The 21,006-nt window shown below is 43.3% G+C and overlaps 1 protein-coding gene across 1 annotated transcript in view; it reads right to left on the reverse strand.

Annotated features, from left to right (window-relative positions):
• The window catches only part of USH2A (usherin), an 837,868-nt gene that overhangs the window by 127,253 nt on the left and 689,609 nt on the right, over positions 1-21,006 (reverse strand). The window contains exon 62 of the mRNA XM_021064292.2: positions 12,167-12,521. Within this exon, the coding sequence (XP_020919951.2) occupies positions 12,167-12,521 (355 nt within the window). The remainder of the gene's footprint in view (positions 1-12,166; positions 12,522-21,006) is intronic.

The following is a 21,006-nucleotide window of genomic DNA, read 5'->3' on the forward strand; positions in this document are numbered from 1 at the left end:
AAGCCCTTGTCAGTTGCATCATTTGAAACTGTTTTCTCCCATTCTGTAAGTTGTCTTTTTGTTTTCTTTTGGGGTTTTTTTGCTGTGCAAAAGCTTTTCAGGTTGATGAGGTCCCATGGGTTTATTTTTGCTCTAATTTCTATTGCTTTGGGAGACTGACCTGAGAAAATATTCATGATGTTGATGTCAGAGAGTGTTGGTCGTGCCTATTTTAAAAGTGTACAAGAATCATGGGGAACAACGGATGAAAGGAAGAGTCCCACAGTATTTCTTGGTCTTGATTAACCACCTTGGAGTTTATGAGTCTCGTTCCTCAACAGCAAATGACTCACAATTTTCATACTTGCCTTAGTTTTCAGAGAAGCTCAGGTTTTCAACTTTTGTTTACTGATCTTCAGTGCGGATAAACAGAAAACACCCTGACCGCACAGTACATTTTTACTGGAGTTGCACCACATCAAGCAAGAAAGCTAGTTCAACGCGCAAATTACAGAACTGACTAAAATCTGAGCTTTGGGATCCACAATACATGACATCCAGAAGTTTTCAATTTTGAGGATGTCATTATCAAAATATTTAATTGATACCAATTTAAACCCTCGATGACGAAGCCAGAAGCTGCCATTCGGGGACCTCCCCAATGCCAGCCATTCGAACTTAGAAACATCCAGCCGTGGCTCTAACAAGATGTTTCACCTTAAACATTATCTTGAGATAAAAAGATTCATTTGCAAACCCATCACATATGTATTCACAGGTGGTGGGTGTGGGTCATTGCATTTGGATTAAAAAGCAAATGTCTCTCTCTACATGAGGGGTCACTAGGCAGTGTAAGGTAAAATCTTTTCACTGTTAGGCATAATTAAAATATTCCAACAGTGGTTTCGGTAATTTAAAAATCACAGTATTGTTGTAATATTTTTCTAGGCTTCAGGAACTCACGATTGTTTGGTCCAATCAAATCTGGGAACACTAGAGAAGTTATCACCCATCAAGGTAATTACTTTCAAGTTGAAATAATTACTCTATCAATGTTAATGGTCTTTCAACTTCAATAAAGCACTCACCTGCCGATAATCATGGCTAACCTCTTGCTCTAATGCAATTCCCTCTCTATTTAGCAGGTTATATTACAGCCGTTACAGTGGTCACTTGTCCTGAACAGCTGCTGAATTTCACTTTGATCGGCTGTGAACCATGAAAAAATTGGTCATCTGTGTATGATTCCCCCTCACCCAGAAGCCCTTGCAGAGCTCAGGATGTGCCCCCCGGGCTGTCACAGGGGACTGGGGGGCAGCCATCTTGTCCCAGGTAGTGGCTACTTCCCACGTGTGACAAGTGCACACGAGTTCAATTAACTCCTGCCCTTCACCGCCGTTTACAGCCTGCTGTCTCTGCTCAATGGCACCACGTCTGAATTTATGGCCTGGCCTTGCTAGAGTGTGGACGAGTTCGTTTTACTTTCATAGGTATTTTTTAACAAGGCTCCATGAGGACCTGGAGTGTCTCAATAAGGGTCCCTTCTAAGTCATTGAAAGACCAGAAACGAACATACCTGAGTCAAAGGGCAGACACATCCGCACGCACATCCGCACGCATCCCGACGGGAGGGTCTTCGGCCCAGGATGGGTGGATGCTAGTTTGGGGCAGCTGTGTGATTTGGGCTGGGTGTGGCCGTGTGTGTGTGAGTGTGTATGTGTGTGTGTGTGTGTGTGTGACCAAAAGACAGCATGCTTTGCAGACAGGATCTCAGAACAAAAGAAAGGGCAAACAGAACTGCCTCTGGAGTGAATATTGCCAGAGGAGGCCTCTTCCACCAGTGGCCCGTGTGAAATGTTATGGTCAGAACTACAGCGAGGCGGATGGATCAGAACTAAACCTCGGGAGACAAAAAGCATATATATATATATATATTTTTGGTCTTTTTTGCCTTTTCTAGGGCCGCTTCCTGCAGCATATGGAGGTTCCCAGGCTAGGGGTCCAATCGGAGCTGTAGCCACTGGCCTACACCAGAGCCACGGCAACGCGGATCTGAGCCGCATCTGCGACCCACACCACAGCTCACGGCAACGCTGGATCCTTAACCCACGGAGCAAGGCCAGGGATCGAACCTGCAACCTCATGGTTCCTAGTCGGATTCGTTAACCACTGCGCCACGACGGGAACTCCCAAAAAGCACAATTTTGCCCCAGGCGACTTAGGAGGGAAACAGAGTCTACTTCACTGTCTGAGAAATGACCTGGAAAGGAACAGTGTGGTATGAGGAAATGTTTAAATGTGCAAACTCAGGATGGCAAAGGAAGGCCTGCTTAAGAGAAACCTCCAAATTTGGATACTTCTGCTTTGTCCAAATCAAACCATTTGTCCAAACCATTTCTCTCGGCCTCTGTCATTCCAAAGAGGAGGAGGTCTGAATTTGAACAGCCTATTCACGTCGCTATTTACAGTGATAAAGTACGTTGTGTCTGCGTTAATTTATTTCGTCCTCACAACAGCCCGGTGAGATGAACATCAGCTCAACAGCGAAGGAGGCGCGTTCCTGCGGCGGCTCACGGTGACCGAACCCAGCGAGTATCCACAGGACTCGAGTTGGCTCCCTGCCTTGCTCAGCCGGTTAAGGATCCGGAATTGCTGTGACCTGTGGTGCAGGCCGGCAGCTGTAGCTCCAATTGGATCCCTAGCCTGGGAACCTCCATGTGCCACGGGTGCAGCCCTAAAAACCACCCCAAAAGAGGGAAGTAGGAAGACGGATCCATTTGAAGGGTAAGAACATGATCACATGAGGAGGGAACACCAGGGGGCCGTCAAGCAGAAGGATTCATCATATGTTTTGTTTTGTTTTTGTCTTTTTGCTATTTCTTGGGCCGCTCCCGCGGCATATGGAGGTTCCCAGGCTAGGGGTCTAATCGGACCTGTAGCCACCGGCCTACGCCAGAGCCACAGCAACGCGGGATCCGAGACGTGTCTGTGACCTACACCACAGCTCACGGCAACGCCGGATCGTTAACCCACTGAGCAAGGGCAGGGACCGAACCCGCAAACTCATGGTTCCTAGTCGGATTCGTTAACCACTGCGCCACGACAGGAACTCTCATCATATGTTTTAGCAGTCAATGTAAGAGGGATGAGTAGGATGGTCACCCAGGCAGGTGCAGAAGTCCCAGCAGGGGACCACAGACAGAGAGGGCAACCTAGGGAACGTGGGGAGACCACGGGATGTTCATGATGGCTCAAGAAAGCCCTCAGAACAAAGCAGGCTTGCCTAACTATAAAACCGTAAATAAAAGCATGAGATGTGCCTGAGGTCATTAAGAGGCCTGCTTGCAAGTTCGACACACTAATGATCCCTAGGACCAAGGACAGGAATTTAAGGGAAGATGACCTTCCAAAAGGAGCATCTCGTTATATGGAAACCTGAGATGACAACACGGTTTAGCATGTTTACGCCCCCCTCTGATTTGATAGGTGCCAAACAGTCCTAGTTTGGCCTCACAGGGTCACATACTCTCTTACCAGATTCGAAGGAGGAGCTGGTGATGTAAGCCTGACATCTACTCAAAGAACGAGGAAGAAAGTAGGCTCTTCCCCCTCCCCACTTTCCTTGGATGATAAAAATGTAGCCCACCTGATCCACGGGGCAGCGCCTCCTTGCCTGCCCGCTTGCATCTCTCACAAGCATCCTATCTTAATCAATCTATTTCTTGCCTATCACTTTGTCTCTCACTGAATTCCTTCTGTGCCGAGACAGAAAGAACTTGAACCTCAGTAAGTCCACACAGCAGGTGAGTGATTCTCATGTAAAAAACACTATGGGTTCAAGTCCCAAACCGGCTTCTGGCTGGGATCGCGTCCCAGTGCGTGGGTTCAAGTCCCAATCTGGGTGCTGGCTGGATTCAAGGCATAAGTGCTGTTCGTTTTAGATGCAATAGGACTTAGTGAAGGATGGGATACGAGAGTAAAGCAGGGGAGGACTCAAGAAGGATCGGCCTTGAGGAACTAGAAAGATGATGGAGTCACTTAGCTGTGTAACAGCATGTACTGGAGATTGACGATGAGAAATAAAATATTGCCGTGCATGTGACCCTTAAAAAAAAAAAAGAAGGAAAATATTGCCTGCCATATCAGTGAACAAAAGATGTCACAGTCTCCAGCGATTGCAGCCACCTCCAAGGGTGAGTCTGTGAGCCCTGAGGGAACTCTGGCTGTGAGAGCACAGAGCCCCGGATGGCTGCATAGCAAAGGAGCAATTTCAGTGAGCCCAGACTTTGCACCTTTTAATATGTTTTGTTCCTGCTCCCTGCCTTTTTGTTGCAAAACTGCTATATATCCTCCCCCTTGCCTTCTCCCAGCAGTTTTCTTAGAGTTACTTGGGATGCTGCCTCCCTAGCGGAGGCTCTCATTTTGCCTCAAATAAAACTTAACTCTCAACTTTTAGGTTGTGCATATATCTTTTTTAGTCAACAATGAGTATAGCTTAGAGAAAGAGATGATAAAGTAACTCTATCTGAACTGCTACACTTACCTCTGCAGTACTTGCAGAAAGAATCAGCCTTATACCGCTAAGCCCATTGTCCTCGGAAGATCAATGTAAGACAATGTATAGATGAGAAGATCCACGGAAAGCAAGTTCAAGAGGGAAATTCTGCAGAGAAGTTCCTCCAGGTTGTCTCCTTACCCCTAAAGGTGGGGGGATGAGATATCCCACGCTCCTTTCTTGGGGCCTGTGAAGGACATTCAGGAGAACACCCCAAAGACCTTGGGGGTGTCTGCAAGAAAGGTGAGCTACTCTTCTCAAGAAGCTTGCTACAGAGGTCAAGAGACTTATAGGAATTGTGTTGCAATCACCAGGGTGAAGAAGGGTCTTTTGGGATTCTTATGGGATCCCAGGATTTGGGGAGCATGGCCTAATGCAGAAGCTGATACCTGCTTTGCATTCAGTGAATTCTGAAGGGCCGAGGCTCGCTGGCCCTTACTCAGTGCTAAGGCAATGAGAGAAGGTAGTGCTGGACTAGTTGTACTTGGCTTTTTCGATAGAGCAAGGTTTCTGGAAGACTGGTGATGCTGAGAAAGGCATGGGCTTTGTCAACATGAGAGGACCTGGTACTGCCTGACTGCTTGGGAGAGGGGAGCCCAGAAGTAAAAGGCTGTGGGTGGATCTTGGGGGCAGTAATGGATAGTGGGGCAAGAACTTTGCCAAGGCATGCATGGCCTGTATCAGGAACTGTGAAGCATGAAATTTCCCACGGGAGACCTCTACCCAACCCACAAAGGAAATCTCATGAGACACCTACACATGAGAAGACAAAGCCTGATGGGTTGCGACAATGTTATGGAGTTAGGCTCTGCTCCTTTTGGTCTAATTCTATCTTTTCTTCCACGATCCCAGGGAAATCAAGAAGAGAAGAAGAGGGAGGTGAAGAAAAGAGAAAATGGACATGCTCTCTTCTCCCAACTGCAGATCCCTTAACACAAGTCAGGCTTTAGAGTGGATTTATTTATTTACTTACTTTTGTCTTTTTAGGGCCACACCCATGGCATATGGTGGTTCCCAGCCTAGCGGTCAAATCAGAGCTATAGCCGCTGCCCTACACCACAGCCATAGCAATGCAGGATCCAAGCCACATCTGTGACCTACACCACGGCTCATGGCAACGCCAGATCCTTAACCCACTGAGCAAGGCCAGGGATTGAACCTGCATCCTTAGGGATGCTAGTCAGATTCATTTCGTCTGAGCCATGACAGGAACTCCTAGACTGGATTTAGATTGGATTGTTTTAAAACACATGGAATGAGTCCTGATTACCAAAACCAGGCTGGTCTTTGTCACTGAAAGAGACTGGAAAATCTTTGATCTGATCAAGAGGTACTGGTGAGTCCTGTTAAGGCTTGTGGGAATAAAATGGCTGGAGAAAAATAGAGCTATTCCAAGAAAGTAGTTAGACAAAGTTCAAGAAGACTCATGGTTTTCATCCACAATAATACTGAGCAAAAAGCAGATCCCCAATCTATATTTGTGGTTGGTGGAGTATTATCAGAAAAAAAGGGATAAAGATAAGGCTAATAAATGAAAAGTTGAAGTCAAACAAAATACAACATTCAATAAAAATGGGTCAGGCCAACAAGTGCTCATTGTTGTGACACCTACTCATCCATATTTTGTATCTTTTATATAAAAGAATGGATGATGTAGTTATCTCATATTCTAAAATGTGTAGAACCAATACCAAAAATACAGCAATTGGGGAGTTCCCGTCATGGCGCAGTGGTTAACGAATCCGACTAGGAACCATGAGGTTGCGGGTTCGATCCCTGCCCTTGCTCAGTGGGTTAACGATCCGGCGTTGCCATGAGCTGTGGTGTAGGTCGCAGATGCGGCTCGGATCCCGTGTTGCTGTGGCTCTGGCATAGGCTGGCAGCTACAGCTCTGATTAGACCCCTAGCCTGGGAAACTCCATGTGCCGCGGGAGTGGCCCAAGAAATAGCAAAAAGACAAAAAAAAAAAAAAAAATACAGCAATTGTTTTTATAGCTATTTCTTCTTGAACTTGGAACAATGGTCACCAAAGGAGTTGTTTTATGTTATTTTATTATATATTTTTTTGCTTTTTAGGGCTGCACCCGCAAAATATGGAGGTTCTCAGGCTAGGGGTCGAATCAGAGCTACAGCTGCTGGCCTACGCCACAGCCACAGCCGCATCAGATCTGAGCTGACTCTGCGACCTACACCACAGCTCATGGCAACGCAAGATCCTTAACCCACTGAGTGAGGCCAGGGATTGAACCTGCAACCTCATGGTTCCTAGCTGGATTCCTTTCCACTGTGCCACAACAGGAACTCGAAGGAGATTTTTTAAATAGGTAGATCTTCCAAAGCAATTCTTTTGTCTTATCAGTGGATCTGGGGAAAAAAGAGCCTACAGCTAATTTTAAGAGCCACAGCTAGTTGAAGTTTATACGTAAGGAGCAGTCATATTTTACATTATACGACGCCAGAATGAAGATGGGCTTAAAAATAAGTTCATGCACTTACTCACAAATGCGCCGTAGTATGGCAATTACAAAGTATCTCATTTCCCCCCCTTACGTATCTACCTAATGGGAAAGAGATCGGTGACATGCATATGGGGACATTTTGAATACCTCCTCCTTGACTTTGAGCAAGAACGTTTGGCAACCGGGATCTAGAAAGTAGAGTCTGCAATTCTGGATTTCATTTCCAGACTGGAAGCCAACTCTTAGCGGCCCACATCATCTGCTTACCCCTCAGCACTCTCTGTGCTTGACTCTCCACGCAGAGTGAGGGACCATCTATCTTTCAGGGGACTGGGCACACGTCTGAGCTGGGCTGGATGGCTTATAACCCCGTGGAGGAAGCAGGGATACAGGGAGAGCACAGACTCACGGGTAAACCGCCTTCGCCTTTCCATCCGCAGTTATTTTTTTGCCAGTGCGATGGCAGTGCCAGTGAGAAAAAGCAAACAAATCCGAATGGTGGCAGCAGTGCCGCCAACCTCGCCAGGAGTGTTGCCTGTAAACACCGCCACGGAGCCCTCACATGCCAAGCAAGGCTAAATGCAGTTCCTCTCTTGACACCGCACAATTCATCACGAGCTAATCGGGAGGGGCGTTTAAGGACCTCTACCTGAAGCTGGTTTCAGTAGTGGCTGGGATGGGTCTGGAGAGACCCTAAGGAACCAGATATGGCTCGCTTCCCCTTAGAAGGATCTACTCAGGCCCCAAAGGAGATGAGACTTTGCATGGGGTTGGGGAGAGAAGCTGGTGATAGATTACAAGCCTCACTCTTTCCATTTCTTCTCTCCTGCTGCCTCTGCTGCTGCTGCTGCTGCTCCTGCCAACACATATGTTCTCCACCCCCATGGAGGGCCCCCACTGCCAGTTCTCCATCCACTGCCACCATCAGGAGGACTCATGCATCCATTGCACCTGTTTTATGTGGCTCTCCCAGCCCCATCCACCTGTCTCTAAACAGCTCTGGGGAGACTTTGGGACCAGCTAGTGATGGCACTACGCTACAGGCAGCTTATTGGTGGCTTCTCCTGCAGGGATGGGCTCCCAAGATAAATAAGGGACTAAATGAGGGGCATTAGTGCCACCTCTGTGGGTCAAATTGTAATACTGCCACCGTAGGGATGGATTCTATTTCTCACTAATTGAAAATGGAGTTCCTTTGCTCAGGAAGATTTTAGCCAAAGTGCCCAAAGAAACAAAAACTTGGAAATATTTCCTAGGGCAGGCACAGAAAAGGAAGGAGACAGTGAAAAGGTTTAGTTGGTACAGGAATCAAAGAAATAATAAGTAGAGCCAGGGAGGTGCTCAGAGAGCTAAAAGGGAATCACCAAAACCCGAGCAGCAGAAACTCAGAAGCAAAAAAACTTCAAAACCTGAAATGCCTAGTAGTAAAAATCAGTGCCTAAGACTTGACTATTCCTTTCCCCAGAGTCTGTACCCAATAGCCCAGCCGACGGGAGACTCAATAATACAGTGAGGTACAGCACTGCGTATTGACATATTGAAGAGAGGACTCAATGACTATTTGCCAAATTGGATTGAATTGTCAATAACCCGTTCTTGACCCTGAAGGCCCAGTGTACGGATACATGACGTCACGCTGTCCTGATCAGGAAGAGATGGACTCTGAATAAAAGGAGGATTCTTCTCTGACGCTAAGTAATGGAAACAATAGCCCCCAAGCACATTCTTCTTTAGGTATCTGTTAAAAAAAGACTGAACACGTTCTCTTGGGAATGGAGGAATGGATGAAAACTCAGGGACATTGGTTTGTCTTCTGATTACTTCTCTCAAAGATGTTGGTTGCTAAAGAGTCATTGTGGCCTCCTGTCTTGGAAACTTGGCCTAGTGACCAGAATGTCGTAACACAAGCCCACTTGCCTTTTGGAATATGCCCTTGATTGCTTAGAAACTCAAATAGGACTTTTCCCCATGACCTTAATGAAGTCTTCTCTTGGGATCTTCAGGGCCAAAGATCCAGATTTGGGTGGCTACCTTGAATACACACACATTTGAAGAGAGAACGCATAAATATGATTGTTTCTTGATTATTCTGGCTATTCTCTTTAGCACTGTACGGATTAATCTTTAGAAAGATGGAGGAATTCAGCAACACTGGGTGGGCAGACGGAAGCGATGTTGGGGAGAGTCCATACATAAAGGGCCGGATAATGTTTAATGCTGGAGGCAATAGATCTTCCTCTTTCCGGGAAATTTTGGTGCGATAAAAATAGAACCTAGCAGATTAAACAGAGAACAGAGTTCACTGGCTCTTTCGAGTCTTGCGTTATCAAATGAAACGGGCTATGAAGAGATGACCTGGGGGGCACTTCACAAAGGAACACCAGCAGAACTTTTGGGAGACTAAACATTTAGGCGCAGACCTCTGAAAGCCATAGTTTGAAAGATCAGAGGTGTAATCATTGCAACATTGGTATCTTCAACAACATATGCATTTAAATTAAGGTGTCTCATTGAGAAAGCTCTTTCAAGGGTTTTTCAGTATTTTGCTTTCAGGATGCATGTTTAGGACATGAATTCCAAGGGTACGGTGGGAAGTAGCAGTCTCCCCACTGACCACATGTCCACCAAAGAAGAACTTCTACACTTAAGAACACGGCTTCTTAAGTCAGACAGAGAAACACAAATATCCTATGATAGCCCCTAAAAATAAGACCTAGAAAATGACACAAAGGAATGTATTTACAAAACAGAAACAGACTCACAGAGTTCAAAAACCAAACGTACGGTTATCAAAGTGGACAGGTGAGGGGGAAGAGGGATACACTGGGGATTAACATATACACGCTACTATTTATAGAACAGGTAGCCAACAAGCACAGGGACCTCTGCTCAATATCCTGTAAAAACCTACATGGGAAGAGAATCTGAAAAAGAATGGATATATGTATAACTGAATCACTTTGCTGTACACCTGAAACTAACACAACCCTGTGAATCAACTATACTCTAATACAAAACAAAAATCAAATCAAAAAAGAACACAGTTTCTAAGGCTTACAATGAGGGCGCCAGAAGATTTAATATGAAAGACCCTGATATATAATCAAATGTCAAATGGAACATAAAGTACAAACGTTGAATTCTAAATAAAAATGAAGATTTCATTAATATTATTTCATTAATTCACACATCACTTATTTCTTAGTCATAGTGAGAAGTGTGAACATAGGACGGTGAGGAAATTGTACTTTATTCATTTACGAAGAGTCTTCCGGAGTTTCATTCAAATCTGTTTGCCGCATCTCATTTAGATTTTTTTTTTTTTGTCTTTTTGTCTTTTCTTGGGCCGCTCCTGCGGCATATGGAGGTTCCCAGGCTAGGGGTGGAATCGGAGCTGTAGATGCTGGCCTACGCCACAGCCACAGCAAAGTGGGATCCGAGCCGTGTCTGCAACCTGCACCACAGCTCACGGCAACGCCAGATCCTTAACTCACGGAGCAAGGCCAGAGATCAAACCTGCAACCTCATGGTTCCTAGTCGGATTCGTTAACCACTGCGCCACGACGGGAACTCCTCATTTAGATACTTTGATACATGTTATATTCTATAAGCTTCATGTAAGTTGGGCTGCCAAAACTGGAAGCACTGAAAATGGTCTTGTCTTCGAAAAGAATGCTTTCTGCTGTCCATTTTTTCTTATTTATGAGGGGTTTTCATATTTAGTATGGTCTTGGCACATTTTGAAAACCATATTATTTAACTCCCCAAATAACAAAATTTCATCTTCTTGGTGATGCCCCTTCCACATGAGGGTGTCCTGCTCGCCTCCTGCATTTCCTGCTTTTTTCTTTTCTTTTCTTTCTTTCCTTTCTTTCTGCTATCTGCTATCTGCTTTCTGCTTTCTGCTTTCTGCTTTCTGCTTTCTGCTATCTGCCAGTTTTTCTGCTCAAAGCAGAGTCGTCTCTGGGCTGCCAAGTAATATATATCAGACATAATGTGGTTTAATTTTGTGTTTCACACAGTTCTGCACTAGGATGAAAAAAATTTTCAATAAAAGAATGTAATAAATGGTCATTGAAAAGAATCAAACTAGAGAATTACACTCACTGAAAAGTCAAAGTGCCTCTTCTCCCTACAGGCAGCCTTTTTGTTAAGTTGCAGAGTATTTCCTTGTCCCAATAAATTTTCTCTCTATTTTACACTATTGCACAACTTTTACACAAACAGAATCGCATTTGCGAACTTTCCAGAGCCTTGCCTGCCTGACACCTTTGATATGTGATAGTCTCACTTGGATGGTGGTTTGTGGCTCGTCGGTGCTCGTTGGTGCTGGGGTTTGGGATGTGAGTCCCAGTGTGGCGGATGCTACAGGCTACAACCCACTGCTTTGCTCACTTTCTGAGGTTCAGTTCTCATGTCTGCAGCATTATCATACAAGACAAAGCTCCCTAAGGCAAAATCACCTTGTTTTCATATCTTCCCTACAACGCCAGGCCATGCACGATGTAAAGAAAGCTGTTAGGGAAGTTCCTCTGCCATGTGGCGGGTTAAGGATCCTGCGTTGCCACAGCTGTGGTGCAGGTCGCAGCTGTGGCCCAGGTTTGATCCCTAGCGCCGAGGCCTTCCGCATGCTGTGGGCACGGTCAAAAAACAGCTCTCAGGAGATACAAAGCAATCTGATTTAAGTTATGTTATGGGCCGGGGGAAGCCAACCCAGAAAAATCACCACTAAACTTTAGTGCATGTGATGTGTCTATGTATATCTATACATCTAGGTGGCTACATCTAGAAACTGAATTTCCTTTTCCCTCAAAGGGCCAATAATATCAAGTCGACACATGCGACATGTCTAATTTCACCTCTGCCTCATCTCCAGGAGGGGCAGAGGAACACTTGTCAATATCCCCATTTAACGGGTCTGGAAATCAGGCAAAGAGAGATTCACTTATTTGTGGGAGGTAATACACATGAACTGTGGTCCCAAAACTCAACTCCATCTCTCACATACTTAGTTCTGCACCTGTCCCCGCAACGACATGGCATTTCTGCCCTTAAAGATTCATACATATTTAAGCCCCAAGGGAAGAAAAATGAAAAGCCAGAGAGGAAAATCAATTACAACGTATCAACCAGATCATGCAAGTACGTGTTCTGCTCTTATCTAAGTTCTTACCGTCACGGTGAAAGCCCGCACAGCAGAGGAGTTCAACGCGGCGTCATCACGTGTCTCTTGGTAGATCACGTGGTACTGGGAGACGATGCCGTTGGGAGATGCTGGTTTCGTCCAGTTGAGCAGAACTGAATGAGCACCAGTGGCTTGAGCCCAGGGCGCTGGCAAATCTCGAGGTGGGGCTTCCAAAGTCCGTACGGAGGACCACGGACTCTCCACGGAGCCCCTGGAGTTTAGGGCTCTGACCCGATATTCATAGAGCGTGAAAGGCCTCAGAGTATCTGCATCGTCAATCAACTCAAGGGCTCCTTCTGACCAGAGGAACAAAAGAGATTCCTCTTCAGTGCCAGCAGGACGTCTGGAAAGACATCAGGAAGGGAATCAGCGATCCCGCACCCTTCAAAGGAAGCTTAGTAGACAGAGGGGGAAATTGCTTTTTAGAAGAATTTGTTATAACCTCATATTTTCAATGGTCCCTTTCAGCACTGCAATGAAGACCAGAGGAGAGAGTACACCGAGGCCCGATGCATTATCACTGTTTTGCTATAGGGGGTATACATCCATCTCAAATGCATAAAACATGCACATACGTCTTAGAAAACATGGCCAAACAGAAGAAGTTAAAACATTTAAAAAGTGAATCAGCACCCACAGACACATTTGGTGGTGTTACCTTAGAAATTGTTCCTAAAACAAAAATTATACATGCCATACCTGAAAACAAATATATTACCTAAAAATCAGGAAAATCAGAAGCATATATGTGGGCACCATTAACACTTTTTGGGTATTTTCTGGATCTTCGTCGACATACTGACGTATACATGTGCAAGTGTGTGCATGTGCACATACAGGGGTTTTAATTTTTGGACAACTGGAAACATCGCTTGGATAGTTATTAGAAGCTGATATTATTGGGAATTCTTACCCTGCTATGGTAGCTGGACTGCAGGCAGGCAGTGTCCGCATTTGTCTCCCTGTGTCTGCATCTATTGCCAATGTCCTCCCAAACTCTCTCTGAACTTGGCCCTAGGACTCTGGCCATTGGGAAAGCAGCTATGCTGAGGGCAGAGACGTGAAAGGTGTCCACACGGAGGATGGTTCTCTTGCTGCCCCAGGAACCACGCGGTCTCTGTGGAAACGGCCCAGGCTCGCCCATGGCCGGACGAACCACTGCGAAGAGAAGCCCACAGTGCTTGTTCTTTCCACCCAGCACCATGCTACTGTGTATTGGTTTCTAGGAGGTTTAAATTTTTTTTTTTAACTTTTTATATAATGATTTTTATTTTTTTCCCATTATAGCTGGTTTACAGTGTTCTGTCAATTTTCCACTGCACAGCATGGTGACCCAGTCACACATACATGGACACCTTCTTTTTTCTCACATTATGATGCTCCATCATAAGGGACCAGACCTAGCTTTCAGTGCTACACTGGTACCAAAACAGACATACAGACCAATGGGACAGAATAGCGAACCCAGAAATAAACCCAGACACCTGCGGTCAATTAATCTTTGATAAAGGAGGCAAGAACATAAAATAGGAAAAAGTCTTCTCAGCAAGTATTGTTGGGAACCCTGGACAGCTGCACGCACATCAAGGAAACTAGAACACACCCTCACGCCATGTACCAAAATAAACTCAAAATGGCTTAAAGACTTAAATATAAGGCAAGACACCATCAAACTCCTGGAAGAGAACATAGGCAAAACATTCTCCAACACTGACCTTAAAAATGTTTTAAGGTCACTCCCTGCTGTCACTTATTTCCTCCTTCTTTGAAGTTACCCTTCTTAATCGATAATCCTTCAAAATAAGGATTTTTCTTTCTTGTATTCATCAACAAATCTTTTTTTTTTTTTTTTTTTTTTTTTGTCTTTTGTCTTTTTGCCTTTTCTAGGGTCGCACCCACGGCACATGGAGGTTCCCAGGCTAGGGGTCAAATCAGAGCTGTAGCCGCTGGCCTACACCACAGCCACCGCAATGCAGGATCTGAGCCGTGTCTGCAACCTACACCACAGTTCAAAGCAACACCGGATCGATCGTTAACCCACTGAGCAAGGCCAGGGATCGAACCTGCAACCTCACGGTTCCTAGTCGGATTCGTTAACCACTGCGCCACAACGGGAACTCCTTCATCAACAAATCTTAATTGATGACCACCTATGATACAGCAGGCCTGAGGTATAAAGGGGCTTGTGGCTGAGTAGAGAAGAAAGAGCTCCATGCCAATTAAGGAAATTACCTCGATGCATCTTATAATAGGAATTTGCTTTGGAGCTCATTAAAGGGCCAAAGTCGAATTTCTTTCAGATGGCTTCAGAATATGCTCAAAAAATTCTGGTGGCTACATGAGAAGGGAATCGATCAGCCCCATCTTTAGGGCTTCTTAATATCAAAACTAAGGCCCATGTAAACCGTTTTGGGACTCAATGTATAGAGCATTAAACATCTAAGTAAGAGAGATGGAATCGTCAGTTGTTGAGATGGCCCCACATATCTGATGTTTCATTTGGGCTAGGTATTTGTTCATCTGGGTGTGAAATCATGATGCTGACCTGTCCAGAATCGGAAGCTCCCAAGGAATTGCGATTTGCCTCTTTCCATGGTCCCAGAATTTTTGCCCAGGAAGTTCAATAATTTTTTGAATGAATGCCCAGAAGGTATATAATTCCATGGCTTTTCTGCATCTTTATTTTGTCTCTGTCTACGCTTCTTTCTCTGAGGGTAAGAATTCGAGGTTGGGGAAGAATGAACCCAAACGATGATCCTTTTCTCCTTTAGATGCCTCTCTAGTTGAGATGAGATTGATGAGCAAATGGTATTTTCCAGGTTGTTAGGAGTATTTCATTAACACACTCTTGAGAAGCTGGCATATTCACATGCTGCCATATCGGATTAACCATCAAAACGGAAAGGGTTATTAAGACAAAGTAAATGACAGTACCTTTCACGCAAAGGCAGGATAGTGAAAATCTCTGGCTTTGGGAATTTGATGATCCTCAAGTTGATCAATCACTATGACCTAGCACTGAGCAGTGACAATCTTCCTGCTGGAGGCCAGGGAGGCTTCACAGACACTCTCAGTGACCTGCAATTACCGTCCCCCAACCCACCTCATTATTCCCTGCTACCATGTGTGGGCCAGACTCTACACTCAGTGTAGGCTTCCAGGGTTTGGCCTTTGTACTCACTGCAGATACCAGGTACCAGGTGTGTCATTGGGAGGGATCCACTCTAATGAGGACCACAGGGCTCACAGCCAAGCACTCCTCTCAGTGAGTTTTTTTAAAAAGGCATTTGCTGGGAACATCATACAGACAAACACAGGAACTTCTAGGGAGAAATGAAATTTTCTGTGTTGTCTGGCTTCAAACTTTCTCTGACAATTCAATTCATTTTTACTAAACGCTCATGAATTTGCACATTGAGGTATAGCCGTGGTTGTTACAAAACTATTAAAAGAAAAGAAAAAAGAAAGGAAACACAAAACAATAAAAAGGAAAAATGAAAAAAAGAAAGAAAATGTAAAAATAATAAAAAAGAAAACTCACACACACACACACACAACTGACATTCTTAAACTGTCCTAAGAGGGTGAATTTTAAAAATCTATACTATGTAAGAGATTAAGTATTATACCCACTTCAAGTTTAGCCGCCAAAACAATGCAAGGATGCAGCCTGGTTCAGTATTTCTTATCATGACTAAACACATAATTAATATTACAGTGAGGTAAACGTTCCATCCGTGGTATTAAAAATAGAGCATTTTTATGTCTGAATAAGCTTTGAACAGATTTCAATTATTCCTAATTTATTTAAGGTGTAGGCTTCAGTTGCTCATTTAACTGGAAGTCTTTCCTCCTGAACAGCCTGTGTTTAGGGAAATCACATTTTTAGTTCTTTCCAAAGAGCCAAATGGTTATCCCACACTTAAGCACATTTGGGAGATACTTCAAAAACGCACTTTTCCAACTAGAGCTAATTTAATGATGCTTAATGGTAAGGGGAAAACGAAAATAATTATTAAAACTAGGAACTACATATTTCAAAAGGCATTCATACTTATGCTGTCTTAATGTAGTAGAACCTTTTAAAGAACTCCCTACCGTCTTGGAATGCCAGCAATCCTCCGTGCTTATCTTCAAAAGCAATTAAAACAAAATCCTACAACTCAATGCATTTCCCATAACAATTTAAGATTACAAAACTGCCAACCTTACTTCATGAAGAATATTAAGAATACTCTGAATTTAAATAAATAGCCAGAAACACCTGTAGTGAGAGGAGATGGGTTGCAGGCCTTGGCCTTGCTACCTCATTAAATGACCTTGGGTAAACTCACCATTTCACTTTGTAAACGGAAGGTAATAATCTTACAGTGCAAAATGTCTAGAATTTTGGTAGGAATTAAATCAAGTAATGCCTATGAAAATCACTGGGTCAAATGTAAGATATTGTACGAATGAAGTTATCATGGAAATGATGTCCAAAGCCGAAAGAGGATATGGAGAGAAGGGAAACCTCCTACACTGTTGGTGGGAATACCAACTGGTGCAGCCACTGTGGAGAAGAGCATGGAGTTTCCTTTAAAAGCTAAAAATAGAGTTACCATGTGATCCAGCAATCCCATTCTTGGGCATACATTTGGAAAAGACAAAAATTCTAATTTGAAAAGATAAACAAAGCCCAATGTTCATGGCAAAGCTATTTACAGTAGCCAAGGCATGGAAGCAGTTTAAATGCCTATCGAAAGAGGAATGGATGAAGAAGAGGTAGTGTATATATACAATGACTATTACTCAGCCACAAAAAGGAATGAAATAGTTTCATTTGCAGCAATATGGATGGACCTAGAAATAATCATACTAAGTGAAGTAGGTAAAAGACAAAGACCACATGGTATCACTTCTATGTGGAATCCAAAAAAAAAAAAAATGATGCAAATGAACCTATTTCCAAAACAGAGAGTCCCGGACATAGAAAATAAATTTATGGTTATTAAAGGGGAAAGGTGGGGGGAGGGATAAATCAGGAATTTGGGATTAACACATACACACACTATATATCAAAGAGATAAACAAAAAGGCCCACTGTACAGCCCAGGAAACTATATTCTATATCATGTAATAAACCATAATGGAAAAGAATATGAAAAAGAATATATACATACAAGTGAAAACATAAACCAGCAAGCATTGTAAATCAACTACGCTTCAATAAAAAAAAAGAAATAATATCCAAAACTGTATTTCGGAAGACAAATCTAGCAGTTGCGTAAAGACTGCAATGAAGAGGAAGTGACAGCAGGTAGTCACACAATGAAGAGGTCACCTCAACAGTCCACACGAGAATAAATGTGGATCCTGACCTAGGTCGGTGGTACAGGGAGTGGAAACACAGGTGAGTTAAAACCTTCTTTGGGAGAGTTGAATCATCCAGATTTCTGGAGTGAGTGGTTATTCTTGTGTTGTGGAGAAGAGACTTCGAAGGTCTTCCCAGAATTTTAGGACTTAACTGCATCTAAAACTCTTCAGTGGTTGGTCATGTAACTGGCCTGGGTTGACCATGTCAGAGTCATCTTCTGAGATTTCCATTCCCGTTTTACATTCCAGTCAAAATCCCATGCTTACCCATGGTTCCCTTGAGTGCGATGATACGTCATGCTTCCGTGGCTTTGATAGCTGTTCATTCTGTTTTGCAATGCCTCACCCCATCCTCTTTCATGTTCTACTCCTTTCTATAGGCTAACTCTAAATCATCTTTTAGAACGCCACCCCCAGTCACTTTCTCCAGAAAATCCTTCTCTTGCTTCTCTCAAGTAGAGTTATAATATCCTCCTCTGTGCTCAGTCTTTTCTTTATTGATTCACTTCGCCCACGGCATTGCAGTAAACCTTCCTTTTTTTCTGTCTCTCATACTATACGACAAGCTCCCTTAAGGAAAAGACTCTGTCTTATCTTTCCATAGCGTTCCAGTACCCAGTCAAACATGGCACATTATACTAAAGGATGAAAATTTTTTGAAGCCATGACTGGATGACTAGCTGGTTGACAAAAAGAATCAAGAGTTTGGTTCCTAGAAGAAGCTGAAAAAGGGATCCCATTATGAAACGATTGTCTCTCAGCTCTAAACATACGCTTCCATATTGTCTTTATCACAGTGGAGTGAGGACTCTGCCAACTGCGTTTCCACTTTACCAGCCAACTCTGTGTTGGTCTCTGCCAGTAGGGGGCGCCAGAGGGCGAGTAGTGGGCAGAAAGGAAAAAGGAACTGGCTCCTTCCTATTTTGCTCCTGTTTGCTTGCTGATTTTGTGAGCTCCTCTTCAGCAAGGGTAGTCCTCTTTGGAAGCAGTAGGTCCATCTCCCTTAGGAGCAGATGATTCAGGTACGGTAATTTTCCAACACTTGGAAACCCAGCTTCGGCTCACACTTCCTCCCACAGACACCTGCACCAGCTGGCAGGTGCCTCCTCCTCAGGTGTCTAGGCCTCAGCATCACAGATGCTCCCCTCTAAGTTTCTAAGTTTTAATAATTCAAGCTCTTTCCCTTTGATCCTTCAATCCTAAGGGTAGTAGCTGTTTCCTGCATTTGCCACCTTCCTGATATCCTAGAATTCTTTTTTCATCATATTAGTTACCTAGTTAACAAATTAACAACCAGTTAATAATTGCTTACGTTAAATTTTTTCTGTTAAAATCACTGGTGTGGTTTCTCCTTTCTGAACAGGCCTTGATTACTATAGAAAATGATTATGATCTTCGCAGAAAGAGGGAAGTAGGAAAATCATAAAGAGGGTGATGATAGACTGGCATCTAGACTCACGAAATTTATTGTTTTGTCTTTGTCCCACATGTCGATGATAAAAAATAACTTGTGTAAAAACACGAGAATCATCTGTAACCATCTCTAGGAGATAAGCACTGGTAACTTCCTTTTGGTGTTTTAACATTTCAGGTATTTTTCATGCACATACAAATGTAAAAAAAAATTCTACATATTTAAAGAAAAACAGATCATCCTAGGCATACAATCATGCACGCTCCTTCCCTTATTGTCATGAACCTCTTTCCTTGCTCTTAAATATACGTGTATAACTGCCAGATGTGTCTTCCCAAAGCATGGCTATGGCTGGCACATCTTGGGTAACTACCTATTTTTAATCATGTTTTATATTTAACATAGTACCTCCACATGCATGATTTCATTTAATGCTTATGAAATTCTGGAGGTTAATTATTTCCCCTGTTTATTAGCCAAACCTACATAAAAATGGAAGTTAGGGAACCTTCTAACTTACCCAACGTCATATGACTAGTAAGGCAGATCAGGACCTGGAAGCTATATCTTTTCACTACAAATGCCATGCTCTGTTCCACTCTGTCACACTGCATCTCTATTTTATCCTAGACCTTCAGTGGCTCACATTGCTTAAAAATCAAAGAGCAAAACTCCTTAGCCTCGTATTTAAAGTCTTCCAAAATCTACCACCACGCCAATCTTCTAAATTCCCCTACGCATAATGAAGTGTCCAGTCAAGTCTGACAATTACTGAGAAGCCGTGCCTTCAGTGTTGGGAATTTTTCTTATTCCACTAATTTTATTCATCTGAGATGTCTTTTCCATCAGACTCAGCTTGATAATATTTTATCTACCACAAAAGAAACAGAATACAAAGTCCTGAAACGGAGGAAATGACACATGGGAATTTTGTATAGGGGCATTTTAAATCAGTGAATTATAAAATAATGTTGACAAACTAGATAGTTTTCTCCAAAAAATGAATGCCTAGATCTCATCTCATTCCTTTAAAAAAAAATCAGTCTATTAACTAAACTCAAAATGGCTGAAAGACTTAAATATAAGACAAGACACCATCAAACTCCTGGAAGAGAACATGGGCAAAATGTTCTCTGACATCAACCTTACAAATGTGTTCTCAGGTCAGTCTCCCAAAGCCACAGAAATAAAAGCAAACTAAACCAATGGGACCTAATCAAACTGACAAGCTTTTGCACAGCAAAGGAAACCATAAAAACAACAACAACAACAAAAAGACAATTTATAGAATGGGAGAAAATAGTTTCAAACGATGCAACTGACAAGGGTTTAACCTCTAAAATATATAAACAAATTATACAACTCAACAGCAAAAAAGCCAACAATAGACATTTCTCAAAAGAAGATACACAGATGGCCAAGAAACACATGAAAAAATGCTTACCATCCCTGATGATTAGAGAAATGCAAATCAAAACTACTATGAGATACCACCTTACACCAGTCAGAATGGCCATCATTAATAAGTCCACAAATAACAAATGCTGGAGGGAGTGTGGAGAAAAGGGGACCCTCCTGCACTGTTGCTGGGAATGTAAATTGCTACAACAACTATGGAAAACAGTGTGGACACACCTTGGAAGACTGTATGTAAAACAACCATATGACCCAGCAATCCCATCTTGGGCATATATCTGGACAAAACTTTCCTTGAAAAAGACGCATGCACCAGTATGTTCATTGCAGCACTATTCGCAATGGCTAAGACATGGAAACAACCTAAATGTCCATCAACAGATGAATGGATTAAGAAGAAGTGGTATGTATACACAATAGAATACTACTCAGCCATCAAAAAGAACAAAATAATGCCAGTTGCAGCAACATGGATGGAACTAGAGACTCTCACACTGAGTGAAGTAGGTCAGAAGAGAAAGACAAATACCATATGATATCACTTACATCTGGAATCTAGTATACGGCACAAATGAACCTTTCCACAGAAATGAAACCTATGGACATGGAGAACAGACTTGTGGTTGCCAAGGGGGAGGGGGAG

The sequence above is a fragment of the Sus scrofa genome, chromosome 10 (assembly GCF_054392235.1).
Source record: "Sus scrofa isolate SSC_HxYL_T2T_F1_AM1 chromosome 10, Sscrofa_HxYL_maternal_Yorkshire_Landrace_v2.0, whole genome shotgun sequence".
NCBI classification, from domain to species: Eukaryota; Metazoa; Chordata; class Mammalia; order Artiodactyla; family Suidae; genus Sus; species Sus scrofa.